At 34.2% G+C, this 23,850-nt stretch overlaps 3 protein-coding genes and 1 long non-coding RNA gene across 17 annotated transcripts; 2 read left to right on the forward strand and 2 right to left on the reverse strand.

Moving 5' to 3' along the window:
- Positions 1-804: 804 nt before the first annotated feature.
- Dic1 (Dicarboxylate carrier 1) lies at positions 805-8,826 on the forward strand. Of its 9 annotated transcripts, none has more exons than XM_046625540.2 (9): positions 805-949; positions 1,039-1,093; positions 3,607-3,763; positions 5,043-5,198; positions 5,367-5,533; positions 5,660-5,867; positions 5,995-6,075; positions 6,138-6,194; positions 6,288-8,826. In XM_046625540.2, the coding sequence occupies exons 3-9, from the start codon at positions 3,668-3,670 to the stop codon at positions 6,390-6,392; spliced, it is 870 nt and encodes a 289-aa protein (XP_046481496.1). In that variant the 5' UTR covers positions 805-949; positions 1,039-1,093; positions 3,607-3,667; the 3' UTR covers positions 6,393-8,826. The 9 variants fall into 9 exon arrangements, with proteins under 9 accessions (XP_046481496.1, XP_046481501.1, XP_046481498.1 ...); XM_046625545.2 differs by having other exon boundaries at positions 3,666-3,763; XM_046625542.2 differs by having other exon boundaries at positions 816-965.
- On the reverse strand, positions 6,503-13,997 carry Dgkepsilon (diacylglycerol kinase epsilon). 4 transcript variants are annotated; one of them, XM_046625536.2, is made up of 11 exons: positions 13,784-13,997; positions 13,054-13,228; positions 12,786-12,957; positions 12,128-12,258; positions 11,908-12,055; positions 11,142-11,359; positions 10,891-11,036; positions 10,631-10,799; positions 10,335-10,515; positions 9,931-10,067; positions 6,503-9,839 (listed from the first exon to the last, which is right to left on the reverse strand). In XM_046625536.2, exons 2-11 carry the CDS (start codon positions 13,216-13,218, stop codon positions 9,720-9,722), a joined length of 1,587 nt encoding a protein of 528 aa, XP_046481492.1. In that variant the 5' UTR covers positions 13,219-13,228; positions 13,784-13,997; the 3' UTR covers positions 6,503-9,719. The 4 variants fall into 4 exon arrangements, with proteins under 4 accessions (XP_046481492.1, XP_046481490.1, XP_046481491.1 ...); XM_046625534.2 differs by having other exon boundaries at positions 13,054-13,451; XM_046625535.2 differs by having other exon boundaries at positions 13,054-13,451; positions 13,623-13,997.
- LOC138190961 (uncharacterized) lies at positions 13,084-17,054 on the forward strand. Its single transcript, XR_011177119.1, has 6 exons — positions 13,084-13,489; positions 14,016-14,976; positions 15,103-15,228; positions 15,414-15,512; positions 15,607-16,084; positions 16,812-17,054. It is a non-coding gene; the product is annotated as an uncharacterized lncRNA (long non-coding RNA).
- On the reverse strand, positions 14,271-23,700 carry mus101 (mutagen-sensitive 101). 3 transcript variants are annotated; one of them, XM_046625531.2, is made up of 26 exons: positions 23,221-23,700; positions 22,888-22,999; positions 22,527-22,666; positions 22,152-22,287; positions 21,696-21,803; positions 21,401-21,604; positions 20,511-20,727; positions 20,278-20,409; positions 19,990-20,066; positions 19,729-19,898; positions 19,496-19,637; positions 19,297-19,426; positions 18,977-19,171; positions 18,660-18,844; positions 18,424-18,590; positions 18,040-18,248; positions 17,610-17,743; positions 17,177-17,404; positions 17,035-17,103; positions 16,787-16,953; positions 15,916-16,037; positions 15,616-15,686; positions 15,403-15,522; positions 15,112-15,312; positions 14,727-14,956; positions 14,271-14,603 (listed from the first exon to the last, which is right to left on the reverse strand). In XM_046625531.2, the coding sequence occupies exons 2-26, from the start codon at positions 22,996-22,998 to the stop codon at positions 14,381-14,383; spliced, it is 3,888 nt and encodes a 1,295-aa protein (XP_046481487.1). In that variant the 5' UTR covers position 22,999; positions 23,221-23,700; the 3' UTR covers positions 14,271-14,380. The 3 variants fall into 3 exon arrangements, with proteins under 3 accessions (XP_046481487.1, XP_046481486.1, XP_046481485.1); XM_046625530.2 differs by having other exon boundaries at positions 22,152-22,284; positions 22,888-23,023; XM_046625529.2 differs by having other exon boundaries at positions 22,888-23,023.
- Between the last annotated feature and the right edge of the window lie 150 nt (positions 23,701-23,850).

The following is a 23,850-nucleotide window of genomic DNA, read 5'->3' on the forward strand; positions in this document are numbered from 1 at the left end:
ACCGGTAGAAAAGATTTTTTATTTTATATTAAATCACTTTTCTTCAAAATATTGAATTAACACTTTTCCATTGAAAAAAAAATTTTGGTGGGCTTATTTTCAATTAGATATGTATTATAATTTGTAGACAGTCAGTTATGAGTTTGTGAATTTCGTACGATTCCTTATAGGTAATATATTTCTTTCATTTGTGATTTAAGATTTCTTACGGTGTGGAATGAAACGGAGGCGGTGAGACAAATCATTAAAATGTTTGATAAAAATATGTTGTTTTAAAAAATAGAGACCTGGTCGATTTCAACGTTGACGTATATATCTCCAAATATCGAAGTTCACGTATTTCAAATGCGCAAACGGGCTTAATAGCCCCATTCTATACACAATTTTGAACAAAAATACTCGAATACAGTTTCATTTGACGCAAAAATAAGGAAATGGTACGGATCCTACGAAATCGCGATAGTAAATTTGTAGAATTCATGCTGTTTCTTTATTTCTGCGTGTCAAGAAAATGAAGTATAGATTTTTTGTTCAAAAATGTGTATACAATGGAACTGTTAAGCTCTTATTTGAGTTTGAGATACGGGGACTTCGATATTTGGAGATATCTAAGTCAGGATCGAACTCGACCAGGACACCCTCTTAAATTCAAAAGGCTTGTAGATTTGTGGATATAACTTCGTCCTGCGGTTGGCAGCGCTGGCTAGTAATCGTAGCAATATGGTTCGAGAGAACCATCGATTTAAATTCGAGATGTGGCGGGGATTTCGTCATTCTTCGGATTTTCTCGTTAAAGCTCCATATTTAAGCGAAGCTATGGCCAGTGATCTCCGTGACCTGGCCAGGCGAGTACGTCAGTGTCCGCTGAGGGAGAAATTCAGACCGGGCTGATCCGTAACTTTGATAAACAAAATATTTTGACGCAACCCAATTACTTGAATGTGCATGGGTGCGTATCTGTGTGTGTATGTCATTTGTTTCACACGTTTATCTAGTCATTACTCAACACCAACAATTCACGTGTCATTTGTTTCATAGGTTTATCAATTATCTGAGTTCGTTACCCGCTACAGGGAAGTTGTTATACCTAAATGTAAGTCTCTCTCTTTCTATATACGTTTTTCATTTTATGTAATTAATACATTGTCCGATTATACGTAGAGTGTCAATTAACGACAACTCCTTATTTCTCAATAATAATTGGCGTGTAATATTCATACATGAATTGAATGAATTTTTGAAATATGTATAATCAAGGTTACGGGAATAATTATCAATTACGATAATCACTCGCTCGGTCGGTTAATTTCACGTCTGCAAAATCTGATGTTTGCATATGATAGGACCGTGCGTATCTGATTTCAGTGTAAAAAAAAAACAAATCAGAATAAATAAAAAAAAAAAATTATATGAAACTCGCGTGGTAACCGTGTGGTAACACAACACATACACAAGTTATCGTGTTTGTGTAAGGCGCACGGCCCATGAAAGCATGAGAGACAAGGTCATAAATCGCTCGGTGCATAAAGTATGAGAAAATTATTATCACGTGCACCTAGCAAACTGGAAGTAGATCAGAGACTCGACACATTCAATGAGAATTCGTGTTCGCGAATAAGACAAAATTTATTTTTATTATAAGATGAATTATTACAGCTTTACATATTAATTAAATAAATCTACAGGCTTGAATTAAAAAATGTTTCTGAATTATCCTAAATCAGATTAAACATAATTGTTTAGAAATAATTGAATTTCACAGTCAGTCGAAGAACTTCTTTTATTTGATAATCATAAAAGTATGTATGACAAATGATTGTAACTACGCTTTGTTTATCCACCTGTATTACGTTGATATTTTACCATTGACTCAGATGTTGCTTCATTTATAATCCCTTTACGTCTTATATGTATTGTTATTTCTTCTTATGCTTTGAAAATCCTTTGGGCATGAATAACGTTCATAATCGGGATAGATATAGCGTATTCGAATATCGTTATAAGTCTAGCTATAATATAATTATTTAGTAATGTATTAACTGAAATTAGATAACTTCCTGTTTGAAAAGATGACTAATTTGTCTTAAGAAATTTCGTTTAAAACCCAGTTTAACAGTCTTCAAGTATATAATCAGTTTTGCGTCAGGATATCCGATAAGATTTTGAATTACGTCTTCGCTATATTCAATTAAATATGTTTATTGAGCCATTTTCAAAGTTAACTATATATTAAATTTAATGTTAATCCAATTTAATTCATGAATTCCTATTTTAGTTATTGATTATCCTTATATTCAATACTTTTCTTTTACATATTTGGAAATATATCTTGAGTTCTATATTTTAATATAATAAATTGTACTTCCAAAGACTGTTAAACACCAAAATAAGAAAGTAAAAATTCATGAAGATAGGAATAGAAATTAAGATGGTAGGCGTTACTATTAGGCAGAACTTAGCTGTACAACTTATCTTTGCTTAAAGTGTGAACTGATCTCTGACCTGTAGATTAACATCGAATTTACGTTACATGAAAGAATGAATTCTGCATGTCATTTATACAAACTTGTGTATCCTCAAATTAGCCCTTCAGTTGTGGACTAAATGTCAGTTCAAGCCTCACAATGTTTCTCAAAATATCACAGTCGGGCCTATTAAGGACATCTATTCAATCCAAACGAAAGAAAGAAAAGATGATGCTTCTTTTTACTGAAAAATAAGAAGAATATATTAATCAATTCCTTTAATAGCAATGTCTATGAATAGTATTGTTCTAATTTCCGATGAATGAAGCCTTCAACTAAACTCTCACTGACTTTCCCTCAATGTGATTGTTGATCTCTGATCAAATCACATTCATTCAGAATTGTGCGATAAGGTGCTATTTATTTTTTATTTCTACACTGGCACATAAAAATTTTCCACTATCACAGATACTTTTTATATTATTATCTCTGATTACAAATAATAAGTCCGAAGATTATTTGTATGATGTAATTTATCTTACATCATATTTGAATGTCAAGTGTATTTAGAAGTCAGATGAAAAGCCAGAGATCAAGTAGTAACGAGTACCTTCTGATAGGAAATTATTTTCTCAATATTAAGATTGAAATTCAATTTGGACTTTGTAGCTATGTCAAAATTTGTCGTTATCTCTGAAAATACGACTAAGTTAGAATTGAAAAATCCGTCGCATTTATTGCTTATGCCGTAAGCAGTCTGACGTACTTGCTAATTTTTTTATTTACACCGAAGCGTGGAGAATATTTATGATGCGTTTTACATAAAGCTGGGAAAACACTTCTTGCATCTGTCTCGTGATTATTTTGTATTAACTGGAATTGCAGTTTGTCACAGATCACTTCTTTTGTGTACCGAACAAAAAGCAGCTACAATTAACACTGCTATTAATATTCTTTTCTTCCTCGTCTCATTCGTACGCCTTGATTTACAGGGTAAAAAAGATGGTAAAAAATTGAATCAATCGGAAGACAGCTTTCGAATAACGATACGCATATAGTAGTTCAATTTTTAATTTTTATAATTGTACAAAATTTGTAACTACAAGCAAATGAATATCATTCTCAATAATTTTACTTTCAGTTTCTCATACCTAGTGTTCTTGCCAATAGACGATCGTAAGCGACAGTAATTTTTTTTAGAAATGGTAAAAAAAAATGAAAAACTATCCCGCTGGTATTTTGGTGGATTGGCTTCCGCAGGTGCTGCATGTGTCACCCATCCGTTGGATTTGTTGAAGGTATAGTTGATATTAAAAAAAGAATTTTCTCATTTTTTGTCTTGGATAATCCAGAGAAATTATTTTTCTTTACGAGCGCGTGTTTTTTTTTTTTTTTTTTTTTCTCCGATACAAAACTACGCGAGAGAAGTATGTACAAAATATTTGTACCTTTGACTTTGAATAATATGCGCTTTCCATCGTTAATCATAATTAATCAACGATGAGCTTGCATTATCAACTTGTTACGTCAAGTGCTATTGCAATTTCTTTTTCCATGCAATATCCTTTACAAGAACGTAGTTGCTATTTATATTTAAAGAAAATCGGTATAGTCGGTAGATACTAAAATATACTTTTCCAAATATAACAGTTATGTAACTACGTCGGGTTGTGCAATCAACTTCTGATCTTTCCAAAAATAAGCGTAGTCATTATAAAGATCCATCTGTAAAATCTATCTGACTATTCAAAGTATATAAAGAATTCGGGATGGTGTTTATTTGGATGTTTGAATTCATCCAACTTTCAAATTACAATGTCTATTTTGGGAATCGGCTCGTGTCAACAGTTTATCTGAAGTTTTGCTTTGTACAAATGTTTTTGAAAATATTGTATTGAATTGAGTCACTCTAGGGGAACAAGAAAACAATCCAACATTAATCTGACTTAAAATTTTATCTGAAAACGAATTTTTCAGTCGGCATTATAGAATTGTTGTCACAGAATCTACCACCATGCTCTGGCTCTGGAGTTCTGGTCGTATTTCTAATTCTATGAATGTACATCCATCCTCAGCTCACGTAATTTAATTAATTTAACAATGTCGCGCACATTGTTTTACCTTCACCATTTATGTTAACACGCATGGAAACACTGACCAATTGTCTCAAATTTTGTACAGCAAGGTGTCAATTAACAAATGTGTAATATAATTAACATAATCCCTCCCCCCTCTTTAACTTGAACTGGCACGATTGTATACGATTTCACAGATAATTCTTTTAGGACTTTGTTAACGAGATATTAGATGTTGATAGACCGTAATTATTAAACCTACAATTAGTCTAATTAGCTTATAGGAAATCATGTTTCAGTTGACTGATATGTATAAAGTAAATTTATTCTCAGTTGGTCACAGGCTTGGTCTAGAACGCCTAGATTCAGGATTAGACAGTTGAAAATTGTTGCTACAGCACATTGAATGAAACATCTTCTTATCAATAGATGAAAATGACAGAATTCGTGGTAAAGGAGAAACTTCAAAGTCTTGTTCTTAAGATTGAAATAAACTTCACAGGTCCATCTGCAAACACAGCAGGAGGGTAAATCATCTGTATCGAAAATAACTTTGAAGATAATCAAACATCAAGGTGTTTTCGCACTTTACAATGGCCTCACAGCCTCCCTTCTACGACAGCTTACTTATTCGACAACCAGATTCGGCTTTTACGAGGTAATTCGAAATTCTTGCCGGTTTTCAGTAAGACACGATCGAAACGAACTTGCTTCACGACAAAGACGCTATAAATTTATTTTTTCTGAATCATTCTTCTGAAGATTGGTCATCAATTTATGTTATAACGTGTCAGCCTTACTTACCAGCTGTTTATTCAATTCACAGGTTGGAAAACAAGCCCTGGAAACTCCAGGTTACAGTTTGCCGTTTCACCAACGATTATTTTTGGCTGGCATTTCAGGAGCTGTCGGCGGAGTTATCGGTACTCCTGCAGATCTTATTAATGTACGAATGCAAAATGATATCAAAGTATCGCCGGAGCTGAGAAGAAAGTAAGACACAGTTTTAGATCTAATTGAATTGCGATGTCAAAAGAAATTCAAATTCATAATTTACGAAACTGGCGACTATTCTCATCAAAGCCCATTTAACTGCAACGATAAAATCCCTTTTTACAGTTACAAACATGCATTGGACGGCCTGTTCCGAGTATGGAAAGAGGAAGGCTTTCTTCGACTTTTTAACGGTTGCTCGACTGCGACCAGCAGGGCGGCCCTCATGACTATCGGACAGTTAAGCTTTTACGATCAGATTAAAATGCTATTATTACAATCTGGCATGTTCACTGATAGTCCGACCACACATTTTTTGTCCAGTTTATCAGCGGTAAGTGTTTAATGAAATTTTGTTGAAATTAATAATTGTCATTCAAATTTTGTAGTGAGAATACATTACCATCAAAATGTAGGGTAAATGAGTTGAAACTTTTAGGATGAATACCATTTTGTTTTAGGGTGCGATAGCGACAACTTTGACCCAGCCTCTGGATGTCCTCAAGACCAGAGCCATGAATGCCAAGCCCGGAGAATTCAAGGTAAGCAATACATTAACACTTGATCGCAAGAAGAATTTTGTAAAACTTGATTAATATTTCAGAATATGATCGATCTCATACTTTACACCGCTAAACTTGGACCTCTGGGATTCTTCAAAGTGAGTTCTGGAAATTCAGTTAGCTACCCCACCACCAGAATCAAAATTAAATTAAACTTTGATTTGATGCAACGTGAAAATGTTTATTTTCAGGGGTATATACCTGCATTTGTTCGACTGGCGCCTCACACAATCCTGACGTTCGTCTTCTTGGAACAACTTAGAACAAATTTTGGTTTTACACCTAAATTTCAATGAGAAACGGCAATAGGAATACAATATTAATCTAGGTTTAATCAAATATGATTATCAAGTTCAGAGGAATTGAAATCGGCAAGTGTTCCCAGCCTGCTTTTTTTGATTCAGGAGGGAATCAGAAACCGAGTTATCGATATATCAGAGAGGGAGAATTTGACAAATAATCGTTTGTAGAGAAATTGTAAAACTTGGATGTTCCGTGACTACAGTTGACGGAAGAATAATCAGCACTAGCGAATTACCACACCGTATGATGCGATTGCCAAAAACGATTACCTGTATACAGGGTCTGGAGTATAAGTAGAATTATTTTTAAATGTTGTTATCGTTATTAGTTTAGAATAAGTCTACGGGATGGACTTTGGTTTATATCATTAATCAATTCATTATTCAATATTTTCCAGATGTGCATTCCACAAAACATTATTTTTGCGTATATGCTGGCATATATAATATATACATCTAAATACTTTTGTTGATATTTATTCAAACATATCCGTACTACATACCTATACATATACACACATATGTATATAGATAGATTCTTTTTCATTCAGCAATGTGGCATGTTCCATGCAATTGTACCTAAAAAATTTGATTTAATTTGACAATGTTTTTCTCACTCCTCCCATTTTATTCTATTTCGTTAATTTGTTTCCAATAACAAAAATTATTTTGAAAACAAATTTCAAAAGTTTTCCCTGTTAAATAAAAAAAATCTAAAATGGGTGGTACAGAGTAACGTCGAAAGACTGAGCAAAGCGATTTCTCGTTTGTTTGGGCTTCATCCTATTCCGTAATCCAATTATTATCAACCGTTGTTCATCAATATTTCAGGTGCTATATATTTGTTGTGTTTTCATGTCACCTAGTTACATTCATGTTATGGACTAAATTCTTGTAGAGATTCAACGTATAATAATCCATCGATAATCCGTAAAACGGTATCGTAAATGAATATCAATTGAAAGAATAATAGAAAGAAGGAAAAAAATGAAAAATTTCAATGCCGTCTAAAATTAAATTACTATCAAATGTGTAATACAAACTGATGTGCAGGATACATCATTATGTATACATTTCATTATGAGGATTATATTTTTGATACTATTTATCAAGAAGTGATAATACGGTGGTTTGGAACGCTGATACCGATGTATTGTGAGTCTCACAATCGAGAAATTTTTCATAATATCTTGGCCATTCGATATTAATATCTTTTATTATTCAAAAATTTAATAGACAAACTACCGAACAATTTATGCTCAGTTACAGGACCAGTAAAAAAATAATAATTTCAATCAAGGCTTGCTTTTTTGCGTATGCATACATTCATAAATTATCGTTATTGTTTTAGTAATTTTTCTGTCACGTTTTTACAACTCTACTTTTTTTCTTGCTCTGTTTTATCAAGTATTTAACATAATAATATTTACAGATGCATAGCTATTACATCCTTGATTGCTTTTAACATTTACATATGCATTATATTATAAAGCTAGCCTTGATTCTTTGATCATTAATTCATTTTCACTTTCTCTAATGGAATCATTTACATTAAGCAGCTTTGGACCTCGCTATGGTGAAAAATTCATCGTTACAGATCTGTTTCTGTTAATTTCTCTTTTGTTCCATCCCTCGTTTTTTTTTTTATTTTTTCCAGTTATTTATACACTTTGCACACTGATTATCATACTATTATTTAACCAGCAAGGTGTTGCAGAGTAACAACATGTCTATAGACAAGAAAAAAAGAAACCAGTAAGTTATTGTTAAACACTGCATTTTACTTGTTTCGTATTATTCGTAAATTTGCATATCAATACCCACCGGACTATTGTACATACATACATGTACATATCTAAATGCATAGTTATAATCGATCATTGAGTTTATCAATACATTATACGGACGAATGTATATTTGAAGAAATTAAATAAATAATTATTATTATTCCAACACTGCAGGTCTAGTGTAATAATTAATCATGAGAAGTGAACTATCGGCTACTCACAAAATGTAATTGAAAATGCCGTCTTTGACGATATTGTAATAAACTTGGGTATTGACTACATTATATATGATAAAATCATATTTATTCAGCGAATTTTTTACGTTTTATTGACAAAAGAATAGTTTTTTGTACCTACGTATACATATATAGATCATGCTACATTATCCGTTCGAGAATAGGTTGCAATCAATGTTTTCCCGCTTAAGTGACATGAAATTATATTATATTCCATATATTATATGTATGTATATTTAAAACTTATAGCTTTTCAACATGTTTTACGTAAAAATTCAAGATTCATTGCAATTTTTGTATCATCAAGATTGTAGTCAAGTGATACTGAATCTTTAAATCACATATAAAAAATCGTGAAAATTTGATACACTGAACATGTGAAAAAATTTAAGTAACCATTTTTCAGTCCTGCTCAAAAAATGACCTTTCATGTGTATTGAGAAATATCAAATACAACCTGGCTGCATTACTTATTATTAACAATCAGATCAGGTCTTTTTACGGAATAATAAACGCCCATTTAATTTTTTGAGACCACATTTGATAATTAGACAATGGTACACTCCGGAACGGAATGACGAAAGTTATATAAGGTGATAACTAATGACTTAAATGAGATTGCTTTGAAAGAAAAAGTAAAGATAATAAAATATATCCAAATTACTTTTACAGAGATTCTAGTCTTTATGAGATTTTGGCTATCTTAGGAACGTTTGAGATAAGAAGACGGAAATGCAAATATCGGTAAACAGAATCAATTCCAAGCCCATACAAATCCTTAAGTATTAAAATACACATCTAAAAATAGGTACATCAATTATTCACAGTACTTGTCTGGTTCATACTTAAAATCAACAAATTAAACTGTCAGCACCACATAGTTTTTAAGTTGTTTTAATGAGAATCTACCAAATCACGAAATCGAAAGTAATCCGAGTTGAGAGAGACAAATTGTTTGACATTGTGGTATTGACTGACTCATAAAGGTCACCGGGACACTCCAGTTTAAGTATAATCGTAATCCTAAATATACGCATGAATATTTTCAGGCATATTTCGATTAATGCCCAAAGGGCGAGAATGAATAGAGTAGTTTTTTAATTGCAGACAAAAGATAGCAACGCTTTAAAAAAATAACTATTGTATGTACGTGATGTGTTCTATAATGTGACTAGAGTTTTCTTCTTGATTAAAACTAAGAATAGTACTACAAAATCTGCTTTTGTCCGTTGAAACCGTTTGTTAATACACAATTAAAAATAAGTCAATTGCACAAGCATTAATGCAGGCAATGTGAATTAGTTGTAGTTACTTTTCAACATCGATGCCCGATTGCAGTACGAAATGTTAAATTCACAAGGATGCTGATACCAAGGTTCTCCATCTATTTGTACTGCGCATGAACCAAGCAATTTTATCTGAAATATAAGTAACATAACATTAGCATCTTTACCAAAATTTTAACTGATATGCCATTCTGAATTTCAGTACCTATCACGGCATTCTGACCTTAATATTTGATGCCTGCCCCAGATGATGAGGCTGAGACAGACCCACTTGGAGTTGGGCCATATGAAATGAAGAATATATCGCAACAACTTCTAACTTTCCGTCATTTATGCTTTGCTCTTGAACACCATCAACTCCTTTAGGTATTTAATCGTTAGAAAATTAGTGTGAGAAAATACATTTATGGATTAACACTGCCAATTGAAAGCTGGAAAACTTTTGAATTTTTTTTACTCATAAAGCCTAATCAGCAGCTCATCTTTGTAGAATAGAAAAAAGTGGACAGAATTGAAACTAGGATGAATACTCATATGATTTGAAATGAAAATGTAAGCTAATGAGACCGATTGACAGACTGTGATTTTAAACGATCCGTAATGAATGGTAATTGCGATTAGTAGTACCTTGAGGAATCATATTCCAGAGATCAACACCGGCACCCCAAGAAGGTATGTTAAGAACGACAATACTTTCAATTGATGGTAGTTCTACTTTGTTTCCATCCAAGTAAAGTTCAATTTTTTTGTCCAAATCTCTGCATTCTCTCTCGACAACTTGCTGTGTCCCAAAGCCCAGATAGAGAAGCTACACGACAACACGATGCATAATAGCTCAAAATTCGCAAGGCGTTCTGGACTTGAAATTACCAACACCTAGAAAAACTGCTACATAAAGACAAGAGATAATGAAAATGTCTCACCTTGTTAAATATTCTGTGACTGAATAAATAGAAACAACTTTCTCTGGCGCGATGAAAACTCAATGTGACCTGTGCATCTACACCAATACTTATATAGTTGTACATGAAATGATCTTTGCTCGAACCCCTGAATCCAAGACCTCTGAATGGTTTTACTGATACCTGCCATCTGAAAATATTTGAGAATAAAATATAGATGAATGATTCAACAGTTGCTCTTGTACCTCTACTTTTTGTTCTCTGAACAACAAAAAGCTCACCTGTCAAGATCCACCTTCTGGGCGGCTTGTATCTGCTGCAAGGTGGCTGCTGGATCTAGATCCGAATTATGCTCTTTTCCCCATCCCAGAACACGAGACAAGTCATTACCTGTTCCCAGAGGTAGTATTGCCACAGATGGAATCGGCTATGAGAACCAAAATAATGAAAATTTGGATTAATTTGAATGACAAAAATTATCCCTGGATAATAAGTAAGTGTATACTATTTTTATTTAGTATCATGTTCCAACCTTTAGTTGGAGTTTATGAATCGTGTTGAGAAGCCAGGCCACAGTCCCATCACCACCAGCGACAAGAATGTTGCACGAAACATCTCCGAGCAAACGGCACCATTCAAGCACTGCGACAGGATCTCGATCAGCGAGGTCAACAACTTGCGCTGGGTTTAGGAGCCTTCGAAATAGTGACAATATTGCAGCCCCGTCGTTATTACCCGATTTTCTATTGGCTGGAAAAATCATGAGCTGTTACGATTAGCTGGGTTTAGATTTCAGATTAAGGATGTATCAAACGTATGGTCCAGTCGGAGAGCTCTGAAGTCAGAAATATGATATAACAAAAGTTGAAAGTGCAGCTGATGTTATACGAGTTGAATTTGGTTTACTATTCGTCATTTGCAATGATTTCAGTAACCATGTTCTTTTGATAAACTGAGAAATCAAATAGAAAATACGAATTTGTTGATTTATAGAAAATTAATTTACAATCACAATGAGTCTTAGTTCATTAGAATTTTTTAAACGTTGCGATTTTTTCATTGTAGCTGAAATTATTGTTTGCTTTTAAATTTTTCCTTTTCTAAGGGGATACTGTTTCAACTAAATTTAATTCGATGAATTTCAATTGCACTTTCAAACCTTTCTTATATGATATATCTTTCGTTATAGCTCTTCGACTGGACTGTACGTTTCGTAGATACTCAAGTACTTTTTCTGCTCTGCCTGAATTAAGGTAAGTGGAAAATACAGTATCCAGCACACGTTCAATTCAACTGACCAACAATAATTATGGGATTCCAGTTTGGCCACAGTGGAGGTATTATTTTACGGAGTTGAAGTCGACGGCGCATCTTGCTGCGGGTGTTGACTACTTCCAAACTTCCCGGCGGCACTATCATCAGCTTGAATTTCCCAAAGTCACATATCTACAGAGTGAATTCTAGATCAAATATCTTGTCAGTATAATGAACTCAATAATCTTCATGGTTCAAACTTTCCTCTGGTAAATTAGATTTACAGAGATCATGAACGCATCGTTGACACCAACAACACCACCAATCCAATAGCCCTGGTTCAGTTTCACATTCTTCATCACAAACATCGCACATCGCAGTTACTGGCAAGTTACCTGTTATACAAGAGTTCTCTCGTAACTACAAGCAATAAATACCAATGTGGAAAGAAATCTTGGAAATCTAGGTCGATCAAAAAGAAACATCAATTGTGAGTCAATCTTTCGGCCCTTGGTGTGGGATTTCTTCAGGACATGTATTTATTTAAACATCTATAGGGAAAAAAAACGAACAAGAAAATTTCAACAAATCATTCCTTACACAAACAGCGGTGAACAAAGGAAACATAGGACTAATCTTGTTCAATTTTAGACCACGACTAGCAAAGATTCAAATTGTAAATGTTTAAGTAAATGTATGTCCTGAGGTGGGTCCACACAAAGGGCCGAAGGTTGACAAAAAAATTAGTTTTCGGTTTCTTTTTGAGTGATCTACATTTCCAAGATTTCTTTCCACATATAAACTTGAGGTCAAGACGATTCTTATAGTAAGTACCAATTTCGGCAGAATACTACTGTCTGAATGGAAAATCCTTGCGAGTATTTTTCCATCACGAATACAAACCAATAACAAAGTTACCCACCTTTGACCCAATGATGTTTCATTGGTTGGTCACTAGCTAGCGTTATGTCTTTACATTTCAGCTGTTGATCCGCGAGTTTGAAACAGCCTCGATCGGCACAGACTCCACACGAGTCGCAATAAAGACCATCGACGTTGATGAGCAGTGATTCGCATATGCTGCAGAAATGTGCCTAAAAACAATACGAGTTTTTAATAAGGATGCAAAGATTGATTTACCAGAGACTTATCTGGCTTTTCATGTAACTGTGATCAACGTTTTAAATTACCCTAGATATTCTCTTGATTGGTTTCCACGAATGTGATTTAGTCGCATCTCTAATGTGGATGTGCGGCTCAGCCATCAAGTATCTGACAATGTTTATTGTCACAACGAAAATGATCATTGTCGATACTGTAGGTAGAATAACGTCACTCAATTCTCCTTCCCACATCCTGCCTCACCTACGAATATCCAAGTCATCCAATATCGCAATGTCCTTTTATATTCAAACTTCTCTCACTGTTGCGCATCAGCAAGATCTATGTGATATTCTTGCAATAGATGAGTCCTAGTGATATCCGACACGACTGTTTATATATGAATACTTAAAGATGGAAAATATTCAAATTGCGAGATGCTGTTGATGATTTATTTATGGATTCCAACAAGAAGAGCAGAAGTAGCCTAGATAGAAGAGAAATCCAAAGTATATATGTATAAATGTAAGTGGTATTCAAAATGTAAAATAGATACTGTTTTGGCATCCCATTGTCAACTTTGAACTTCAGTGCTACACGTAGATAGAAAAGATCGATTTTTAAATCAAGGGCGGGTTATTGAACAAAATTTACCTACACGAAAATCTAGACCTTCGAACGTTTTTTTACGAATGAAACGATCATTTTTTCAAGATGCCTTGATGAAAATATTGCAATTTATATTGCATGGCATCTCAATCAATTTACGTGTTTGAATTTGACGTAATTACAGAGTAAGCAAACGTCGAGAATCCTAACCTCAGACGCAGCGATCGGTAAGAAATTATCAAAACTGCGGTATTATTTCTCCTTCTTAAACTTCCTGTCGAGTCATAATATGATTAACATCAATTTCTTTCAGATTGAATAACTTATGATTACAGACATACACATGCGCGTATAAGCTATAATCTTGTCAAACTGTCGGATGTCTGCCCCGAAGCAAAGCAAAATCATCTGTCAAACTCATGTTGGATTATTTTGTTTTCAGCTATACAGCCATTCTAGTTCTTCATTACGCCATGGCGAATCGGATTGTCTACGCGGGTAATACTCGAATCTCCGACTTCATAAACCCGTATGCTATTTTGCAAATAAGTTTAATTTCCAACGAATGAGAAAGAAAATTTGCAAAAACCAAGTCTCAACGTCACCGCGAAAAAACCACCAATTTTTTTTTAGATTTTTTAATGTACAGATTAACAGTTTACACCGTTAATGTAAAAGAAATCATTTCTTACGGCATTTTAAACTAGATAGAGCAACGCATTATTTCTAAGAAATTAACAGGAATGAATTATATAATTACTTTGTATTTGTATTAAATTATTATCACTATTTTTTATATAAATACAATTATTTTGGCAAGAGAGAAAGATATTTTCTGAATTCAGGTAATACACAGTCTTTCGGATTGAGCTGTTTTTCAGCCGTCAAATGATCGCTGAGATATTGCGGTAAAAAACAAAGTATTCCCTTGCTTGCCATCATCGCCCAGTCCACTGGCTGGTCTATCTGCTTAACTTGTATAAAACAGTGAGTTACTTTCTTAGACTTCGGACTCGTGTTGTAAGGCGGTCTGAAATCGAAAGCATAAATACATAGTGACTATTACTGTTTTCCTGTTCAGTGTTTAAGCTAAAATATTCAATCATGATTCTGAGGTGAATAGTCTACGTATGATCAAAACCATCAACTTTACCTGGCTTCGACAACTGTTCCCCCACCAGCACAAATTAGTCTTTGAAACTGCTGGCATCTCTCCTTTGGTCCTATGAGCAGAGCAACCATGTCACGAAAAGCACCGCCTGGATTTGTTGTCAATTTTAGCCTCCATCTGTGGGCAGCAGCTGCGATTTGGCTTTCGGTGTCGGTAGTAGGGTTTGGAATAATATTTTCACTCTTAGGATTACCCCACTCGTATTTTTCTTCCTTTCAACAAAAATACACGGGTAAAAGCCATAGAAGTAGATACGCCGTTCGATTAAATTTTGATTAAAAAATGAAAATAAACCATCTAAATAATTGGCACATGAATTTTGTGATCTTTGTAAATTGGTAATGGTTATTTTTCACAGCAAACTTACATCGAGAAACATTCCTGCTTCTTCGGAATCTCTTAAGTAGTAACAGTGGAGTACCCATTTTCCTGCGGCTATACTTGCAAGGAGTTTTTCATTCCGTGCAGGCTTCATGCACAGCAGGTGAGTTGCCGACATGTCATAATTTGGTTCCTTTGAAAAATCACCACCTAATTCTACTATTACTTTTTCGTAATCACCTCGATCCTGTCATCAAATAATTTTTCATTAATTTTCTATCTTGTCAATTAATTTCTTTCAAGGTGTGTGCAAGAATCTTCTAACTGTTTATCTAACCTTTATTCCAGAGAGCATAAATTTGGGTTTACTCCGGATTTCCTTGCCCACGTCTGTCAGAACAGTTGTGTCTGGTGCATTCTCTACATCTTCATGTTCGACATCCTCAGGTATGGTAGACTACATGTTGGAAGGCATTTTATATAAAATGGTTCAGTTAACAGAATTTCAATACAACTATGAAATTAAAATCTCTATTTACAGTTAGTTTACCTTTCGACGTAGCACTGTATGGACTGGAGCCTCCCAACCAACAGTATCAGGCTGTGAATCTTTAACAGGGCCTGAAAGAATTGATCGATTACAGATTCTTTTGTCTGCACGATAACAAAGAAGATTCGTGTTTTCAGTTTCTTTCAATGAGTTTATATGGATTCATTTTTTTCGCACAAATCTGGGGTTGAAAATATTTGTGTGAAAAACAAAACTCAAACATATTTTTACAGGCGAAAAATCATTGTATCAAAAATTATCAATAATCAAAATCAATTAGTGGTAATACTTCAAACCTACACTTTGTTATATGATCGACAGGTTCAGAATCATATATAGGTTGTTTTGCAGAATCAGAAGATGAGGAGGGTCTAGACTCTGGGGTTGAGGCTTGGAGAACTTGATCAAGTTGAGCAAGTTGTCTGTAAAAAAATAATATTTTTTCAACTGACAATAGATATGAAAAAAAGTATGTGTGTCAGCTTCGACGCACGACTGGAGTTTACTCCTTACGAATGATAATTATGAAATATATCGAATAGAGAAAGAGGGTAAATGAACGCATTTTCCAAAATGATAAGAGAAACAAACATATATCTGTAATTATTCGGATTATTTATATTACTTCAATAAAAGTGTAGTACATAAAAATACACGTATCAATGCATAGAAGTACAAGAAAACTTTAAAATCAAAACATTAAAAGTTGATAGTTAGGTTGCTGTTTGTGTACGTTGTATCGATACAATAAATGCTACTATATGTATTTATTATACAGCATGCATACCCTGTACTCAGCAGCAGTATACAAGTTGCGGCAGAACTTCGTAATACGCAGGCACACAACACACATGTACAAAAATACGCACACATTCAACTCTCAGACCAGGGGTAATGAACTATACAGTGAGACTACGAAACACCGCACGAAGAGGAGACCCCAAATAAAGGATACGCTGTGTAATGTATTCCATCTCATTCTTTTGCACGTCCAATCCTACAGATATATATGTTTGTCTCTTTCTACTTAACGTCTCAAGTTTTCGTGTTACACTTGATTTTACTCCTCATATAATTTCCGTACCGGGCCCTATAACTCAAATCGTTTCTTAACGAGTAAACTCCAAAAAAACTATAACGACCATTTCAGTACCAGAGGAAGATTACTTACAAATTTATTTGATCTGTTTTCGTAGGACTATTCTCGTCATCGAAGGCCAATACTTTTTTTATAGGTGTATTAGTGGACAGCGGTGAATTGCTTGCGTGGTTCCCCTCGACTGCGTCTGGAACATCTTCTGATACATTCGCAGCTTCATCCTGATCTGCTGCAGGATTCTACCCATTTTAAAATCAATAAAAAATATTTCACAAATAAACCCTGCTGTGTACAAATACTCATGCGTGCAAGCAACTTACTTGATCTTCCTGACGTACAAATGGTTTTTTCAATTCCTCCCATAATTGTTTTTTCAGTTCTGAAAGTGGCTGTTGAAAAAAGAAGTATATTATTTTCTCGTGAATAATAACTTCAATCGTTCATTTCTAACAAGCAACTCACGGTACTAGGTCGTCGACGTTTCAACGGTGGTTCCGGCACAAACATATCAGGCAAGTCCTCGGCCCACTTTAGCCACCTTTTCCTCGTTGCTGGAGATGGATTTGGTTTGAAACACTGTCCATACGGTGTATCTGGGGTGGATACATGAAATGGGGATGGTGGAGTTTTGTAATCGCCAAGACTGAGCCTCTTGTTTATGGGTGTCATCTCAGAAGAAGAACAGGAACTCTACAAATATGAATCAATATGAAACAAAAATCGTTAAAAATTGAATGAACGAAGAAAATAATGTTCGAATGAAAAGATATGACTGACAAATTTTTTCAGCAATTAATTCACATTTTTAGATACTTTAATCAGAAGTACTCCAATGTACTACGATATTATAAAACAAACTTAAGAGACGTTTAAATTCTAACTAAAATCAACTTACCTGGAGAGATGGTAAATTGCGTTTCGGCGTTATAATTTGTCTTATATTTGGATTCGAAGGCGGTCCCATTTCGCCAATGACTGGATCTATTTGATTTGGTGTTCCCGTTTTCGGATCCTCGGGTCTGTCGTCAGCTGTAGATTTTTGGATGAATAAGTGTTAATATAATTATCATGTTTTATAGACAAGGTTGAAGTTAGTAACGTTAACATAATGAAACATCAGAGAAAAGTTCGTTATTGTGCAATTTTAGAATGACTTTCAAGAAGCTGACTTTTCAAGTTATGAGTATGTTTTGTTTATAATGGTTTACTAAATCCCATAAAATCCTAAAGATGTGAAGGAATGATGTTTTTTAAACATGCATCGTTACAGTAACGTTACTAACTTCAACCTCATTTTTATACTCATTAATGTTATCTGTAAGCACCTATAATCGTTTCGCCAACAAGATACGGGGTTTCATCTACCCAGCGCTCTTGAGCTAGACAAGCTAAAAGCCAATCAGCAGTTACAGCAGGAAGTTTCCATTTAACTGCTGCATTGTATTTACTTCCTTCTGGTGTTGGACAGACCAGATGTGTACATCCATATGTGTTTCTGTTCAAGTAAGTTTTACGGGCAAATGTATCTTGATACCTGAAAACCAATAAATATTCTTAAAATCTGTAGGTAATTGATAATCTTCCAGAAAATCAGTACACGATTGTGCCAAGTTTCATGAAATCATTGTATTCCATACAATATTTTCTCATCAGAGCCAAGAAAATTCTCGCTATGCAACGAATATTAACAATTATTTACGTTACGTTACCTCGCACCAAGCGCTTCGGCTACATTTGATAAAAATGTTCTCTCCTTTCCCGTGTATGAGCTCATTGCAATGACACAGTTCGTCAACGGTGTAACGTCTTTACTCAAAGAAATTGGCTTGTAATAATACTTGATCTCAACTACTGCCTCCAAGTCTATACAATCTTCCTAAAAAAAGAATCAGACGAATTATCTCTGTAGGGACATATAGTGATCCTTGGTAATTTTTATACTCACGATGAATAAATCTGTAACTATTTCATTCACTGTATGTTTTAGCGGAGCGCCAAATAATGGTACGACACCGTAATCAGGGATTCCTTTGTAGGAATTTGGGACTACTTTTCCTCCCAGTGTAGTTATGCTAGACGATAGCTCAGTTTCTTCTTGATCTTCAAATCCAGTTAAAATAAAAGTTAAACCTGTTGAAGTTGATGATTGTGTTATTTAAACGGGTATTTAATACACTGCATTTTTCGTATATACGTATACAAAATTCTGGTTATTTATAAGACAATACGAACTGTTAAATGTGGTTAAAGACTGAATTTTACCTTCCAGAATTCGGACATTTGTTTCAGATGGTTGTGTTATGGGTATTGTGGAGTCATCGCTTAATTCTGAAACGTGCGGTTCACCTGTGTGACAATTACCGTTGGTGACAGTTTTTGCATCACTGTTTTTGTCGCTTTTTAGTGTCGACTCATTCTGTTGTTGTACAAGTTCTTTGAGCGATTTATTGGCTACACCTGTGGATATTAAAACATGCATTGTTATTGAATGCTATGCTGTATGGCAAATTGGAATTTAAGCACCATATCACAAATTTTATTATTCGTGATTATGAAAATTTCTTAAGGTTGCATTTACTTACTAGATGCATTCGACCTCAGATATTCTTGAATAAGATCAGGCTCTTCAGGTTCTTTCACTTGATTCATTTCCTTGTCAATATTGAACACTGGTACTGGTGGTTTCCTGGGTTTTTGGAGTAATTGTAAATTCTAATGACAAAAAATAACGTAGTTATCACGATGAAAGAATTAAATACGATCGAGTACGATATTTCGAACCTTTTTACTAAGCGGAGATGGTGGTTCCATTTTTTTCTCATGGGATACGTCTTCGCTTAACTCATACTTGAAGTCTTCTTCTGCAGCAGTGCTTTTTATTTTCATACTTTCTTCCAACCAATCTATTGTTAGAAAATACGGACTGTAAAGGAAACGTGTATTAAATGTTTATGTCTTTCATGCGTTGATCAGATTTACTCAATTATTGATATGTTATTTGAATTGACGTTTACCTCAGTCCCATTGATTTCATTGATTTTATTTCAGGCAATGCTTTGCCTGGTTCTCCAACAATAACATGAGTCACAGCATCCGATATGTCGTCTAATCGTGTTGCACTTCCTACATTTAATATGCGGTTCAGCTTTTCTCTGTGATCCAATGGAAATCCGGTCAGGTAGATCTGCAAATACATAAATTCGTACGAAATAAATATGTCAAATATTCGAGTTATTCACGGTGAATCTCGTTCATTGCAAGGTCTGGTGACTTACATTGCAACCATCTAAAAATGATCCTGCCATTTTTGCCTGGTGAATATTAAGTCTGGCCAGCACTTCCACATAAGCAGCTAAAACGTAATTATATAGAAAGCGATAATTAACAAATATTCAAACTGGAATTTTGTATATCAATGATTCAGTCAAATCCTGAAAATACGTGTGTACACATTATATTGACAATCAAATCTCGTCATGTCAAGTTGAAGTAATTTTAAAATCACCGTATCAATATTATCTATAAATTTTCCCTACACTAAACTACACATTAAAAAAAAAAACCTCTGTTTTCCAGCGGTGATCGCTCCTGAATTGTACTGGACATTGTTGTCATCATAGTTTCATTGACAAAACCATTTTGATTCGAATCTCCCGGTATGGTACTTATAGTGGAAAAGTTTAATGTTGCATTAACTGCAACAGAAAGGAGATTTTATTGCCATTTCATTATTTCAATATCTTAAATATTATTACGAATATTCTAAACTTCATTTCACGATAGAATTTCAACAGACCATTAGATTTCTCAGGCGTTGAACATTTTTTTGTAGTTTTTACTAAGTAGTCTGAGAACGGCAGGGCATAACCGTGCTTCACACTGTGATGAACCCATTGAGGTGTAACGCAGGCAATGTTATTTTGCAATGCATACTTAAGCTTTTCACTGAGCACTGAATCTTCTGGGGCTACAACGATCTTTACTTTGGCACCATCTAAAGCTCCCATAAATATCTGAAAATTAACATGATACTCAGTTATGATTAAATTTAATTTACAGGCAATAAAAGACTTCCAGTGTCAATGTTACAGAGAAAAAGCAAAGTAATAGAAAGCAGTTAGTAAACGTAAGCAGTAATTCATGCCAATAGTACATCTCTAGACTACAAATCATACACACTAAATTAATAAACGCAGTTGAAAACTGTTTTAAATTATTTATGTAAAATATTAGCTTTTTGTCTCATTGAAAAAATGGACAGAGTTAAAATGGGACTAAACATCAGCATGCACATAAATATACTTTGTATTAAATGAACTATATATGTAATATTTGTCACAAGTCAAACTTCTGTTTATAACCAAATTCAACTTACAGCAAAATTGCATACTGGGTACAGTTTCCCTAGTTTCCTTGCGTTTCCATTATCTAACCGAAAACTAAGGATATGTACACTCTGTATGTAATTTTTGAATAAGTCTGATTCACCATTGGTTAGCGCATTTAAAATTAAGATTCCATTACTTATTTCAATAACGGGATCCAAAAACGTTAATAAAGTAAACTTTTCGAGAAGATAGTAGAAAATAGTCAATGATGAGGAAAAAAAAAAATAATAGTTGAAAAAGTAAATCGCTCAAAGCTCTGGGCAATGAGAAACATCACACATTGGATGTTAATACTTACCCCACCATTATCAGTGATCAATTGTTTAATCTCTTTTTTTCGCTTAGATAAATTGGTTGAGGTAACAACTAGATTCATGAAGACAGGGCACTTGTATTCGTCAAATCTACTGCTCGTAGCCCGTATATTTTCCACAAGACTTGCTTCCCATATTGCTGTTACCCAATTCTCAGTCATGACTGGTATTTTTTGTTCAACAGCTTTCTAGAAAAGTATAAATGATATCGAAAATTGCTACAATTCGTGTTTGTAAGAGTCGTTGTTAATGTTTTTAGCCATATATAAATATACAGACCTCGTACTTCTCAGACATCACAAAATTTGCAATCAAATGTGTGACACTGTTTCGCAATTGTCGCGAATAAACACCCCCCATGTATTCTACCTTCCTTCCTATATTTTCCTGAAAACAAAAAAATGAGACTCAGAATAATCGATGATTGAATTACCTTTTGTCAACTGTAAGTATATATATGTTTAAATGTCTTTGTTTGCTTAGGAGCACACAGAAGACAATATTTACGCAAAAAATTATCTGTTTTTCTATAAAACACAAAACGATCAATAAAACTTGAACAATAATTTTCACTGAAGGCAATACAATAAAGAACCCTTGTAATTTTTAAATGATCGCAATATAACAATTGCTATTTCATCGGAACAGGATAGTATCATACAAGCATCACAGTTGTTTGCATACCAACATGCAATTGCCTCTATAATTTGAAAATAATTCGTAGATAATATGTACTTTTGCCTCTGAAGTGAGACCAGACACACTGACAACCAGGCCTCTCATTGCAGTTGTGAATACTGGGCTGGTTCCTTCGGGAATTGGTTCCCCGGTCATGAAACAGCTCAGTAAACATCGCGGTCCAACTATTCTGCTAAAACATAATGAACCATCAGTTGTTACTAGCAGCTTACGTAATTTTTCAACCGAGTTTTCATCGAGCTTTGATATTTATGTGCTGATTTATTATGATAAGTGAAATGAGTTTGTTTGAAGGAAATATTGTATAATGTAAGAAATTCATGACATGCAGCTTCAATTTTCTGATTAGAAATGTAAATGGTATGAATACTGTAAATGTTGCTACAATCAACAGCTGTATTAAATTCTTACGAGCATTTAAATTTTTTCAAATGTGCGAACGTTGACCCCTCAAATTCTTCCAATACAAACACGTCCTTCTTTCCTGGTGCTAAGTTGTCGCATAAATTCTCTTTTATCCATTTTGGCGATAATTCGTGTTCGTCGCAGCTCTATAAAATAAAAGTGTGATCAGAAAAAACTTGGAGCATAAAATTTTACCGTGCATATGATTATACTTTGTAGTTTATCCTGTGAAATCAATTATTTGCACTATTTGCAGAAAATTAAATCTTCAGAATCACAAATTGCATTGAACTGCAGTAGGTGATTTATGGTTGAATGTCAGCAAATACCCATTAAATTTTTAGTATGGTTAAACAGATATACTTACATTAAATGCATGCCACATGTCGCTTGAGCAATCGTTCTCATCTTTCTGATCTCTCGTTATGACAAAATATATGTTCAAATCGGAGTCCACCTGACTTCCTTCGCTGGTCATTCTGTATTTCATAAATCCAAATCAACTGTAATGTAATGAGAATTTGATCTAAATTGAATTTCTGCTCTAAATTGGCATATAGTTAAATCTGCCATTGACAATAATTACTTTGTACTGAACATGGGTTGACCATAAAATACAGAGTGTCATGCCTTATTACAGAAAGTGGAATTGAAGGTAAGAAATGTGTTACAAAAGATTTGAAAAACAAAGAGTTCTTACCTTTAAACTTTTAGATCCGAGTACTTGTAAGTCATAAATTATTATTGACAAGTTACTGGAAACTTATACTTGTGTCTTTGATGTATTGAAAAAATTACCCAAGTTCCAGTTCTCGTGTAATAAACTTATGATAACTCGAATTGAAAATGGTCCGGCGTTTGTAATTTTGAACGTAGAAAAGGCTGCAGAATAGGTTATATTCCTAAAACTACAACGATTCTCAAACTCCAGATAAAAATATGATAAATAACAATTATTGTGATGTAGAGCGATGGCTAAATCATAATAGACAAACATCTATATTCTTGATCTGCCGTCAAGTCAAAGTCATTTCATAATGACAATCTCTGTGCCAACCCGGTGAATAATTAAAAAACCAGGATAAACTAACTGCCAATTGGTATAACTAGTATACGGCATTTCCCGCGTCCCGGTCGCTGCTTTACGATATTTTACGATGTTTCACGACGGTTGTGTCAGGAGAGTATTTTCATTCGTGAAATGGATAGTGTAAAATGGAGTCGCAATACGCATGCGCGTGACTAATGTTTTTTGATTTTGTAATAATTTTTGGTCGTGGTCACTGATCTCTATATAACACAGATCAGTGCCTGAACTCGACAGCACAAA

Source organism: Neodiprion pinetum, chromosome 5 (genome assembly GCF_021155775.2).
Source record: "Neodiprion pinetum isolate iyNeoPine1 chromosome 5, iyNeoPine1.2, whole genome shotgun sequence".
Classification (NCBI taxonomy): domain Eukaryota; kingdom Metazoa; phylum Arthropoda; class Insecta; order Hymenoptera; family Diprionidae; genus Neodiprion; species Neodiprion pinetum.

What these genes read in the sequence shown, in the direction of transcription:
- Dgkepsilon (XM_046625536.2), bottom strand. Translation starts at nt 13,218, where the DNA reads ATGTGGGAAGGAGAATTGAGTGACGTTATTCTACCTACAGTATCGACA. An exon ending in GTAAATCTAATTTACCAGAG is followed by an intron (nt 12,056 to 12,127) that starts GAAAGTTTGAAC and finishes TTCACTCTGTAG; the next exon opens with ATATGTGACTTTGGGAAATT. An exon ending in GTCACAGAATATTTAACAAG is followed by an intron (nt 10,516 to 10,630) that starts GTGAGACATTTT and finishes GTTGTCGTGTAG; the next exon opens with CTTCTCTATCTGGGCTTTGG.
- Dic1 (XM_046625538.2), top strand. Translation starts at nt 968, where the DNA reads ATGTCATTTGTTTCACACGTTTATCTAGTCATTACTCAACACCAACAA. An exon ending in CCAGATTCGGCTTTTACGAG is followed by an intron (nt 5,199 to 5,366) that starts GTAATTCGAAAT and finishes TTCAATTCACAG; the next exon opens with GTTGGAAAACAAGCCCTGGA. An exon ending in TTTTGTCCAGTTTATCAGCG is followed by an intron (nt 5,868 to 5,994) that starts GTAAGTGTTTAA and finishes ATTTTGTTTTAG; the next exon opens with GGTGCGATAGCGACAACTTT.
- mus101 (XM_046625529.2), bottom strand. Translation starts at nt 23,010, where the DNA reads ATGAAATACAGAATGACCAGCGAAGGAAGTCAGGTGGACTCCGATTTG. An exon ending in TCTGAGGTCGAATGCATCTA is followed by an intron (nt 19,172 to 19,296) that starts GTAAGTAAATGC and finishes TAATATCCACAG; the next exon opens with GTGTAGCCAATAAATCGCTC. An exon ending in TTATGCTCTCTGGAATAAAG is followed by an intron (nt 15,313 to 15,402) that starts GTTAGATAAACA and finishes ATTTGATGACAG; the next exon opens with GATCGAGGTGATTACGAAAA.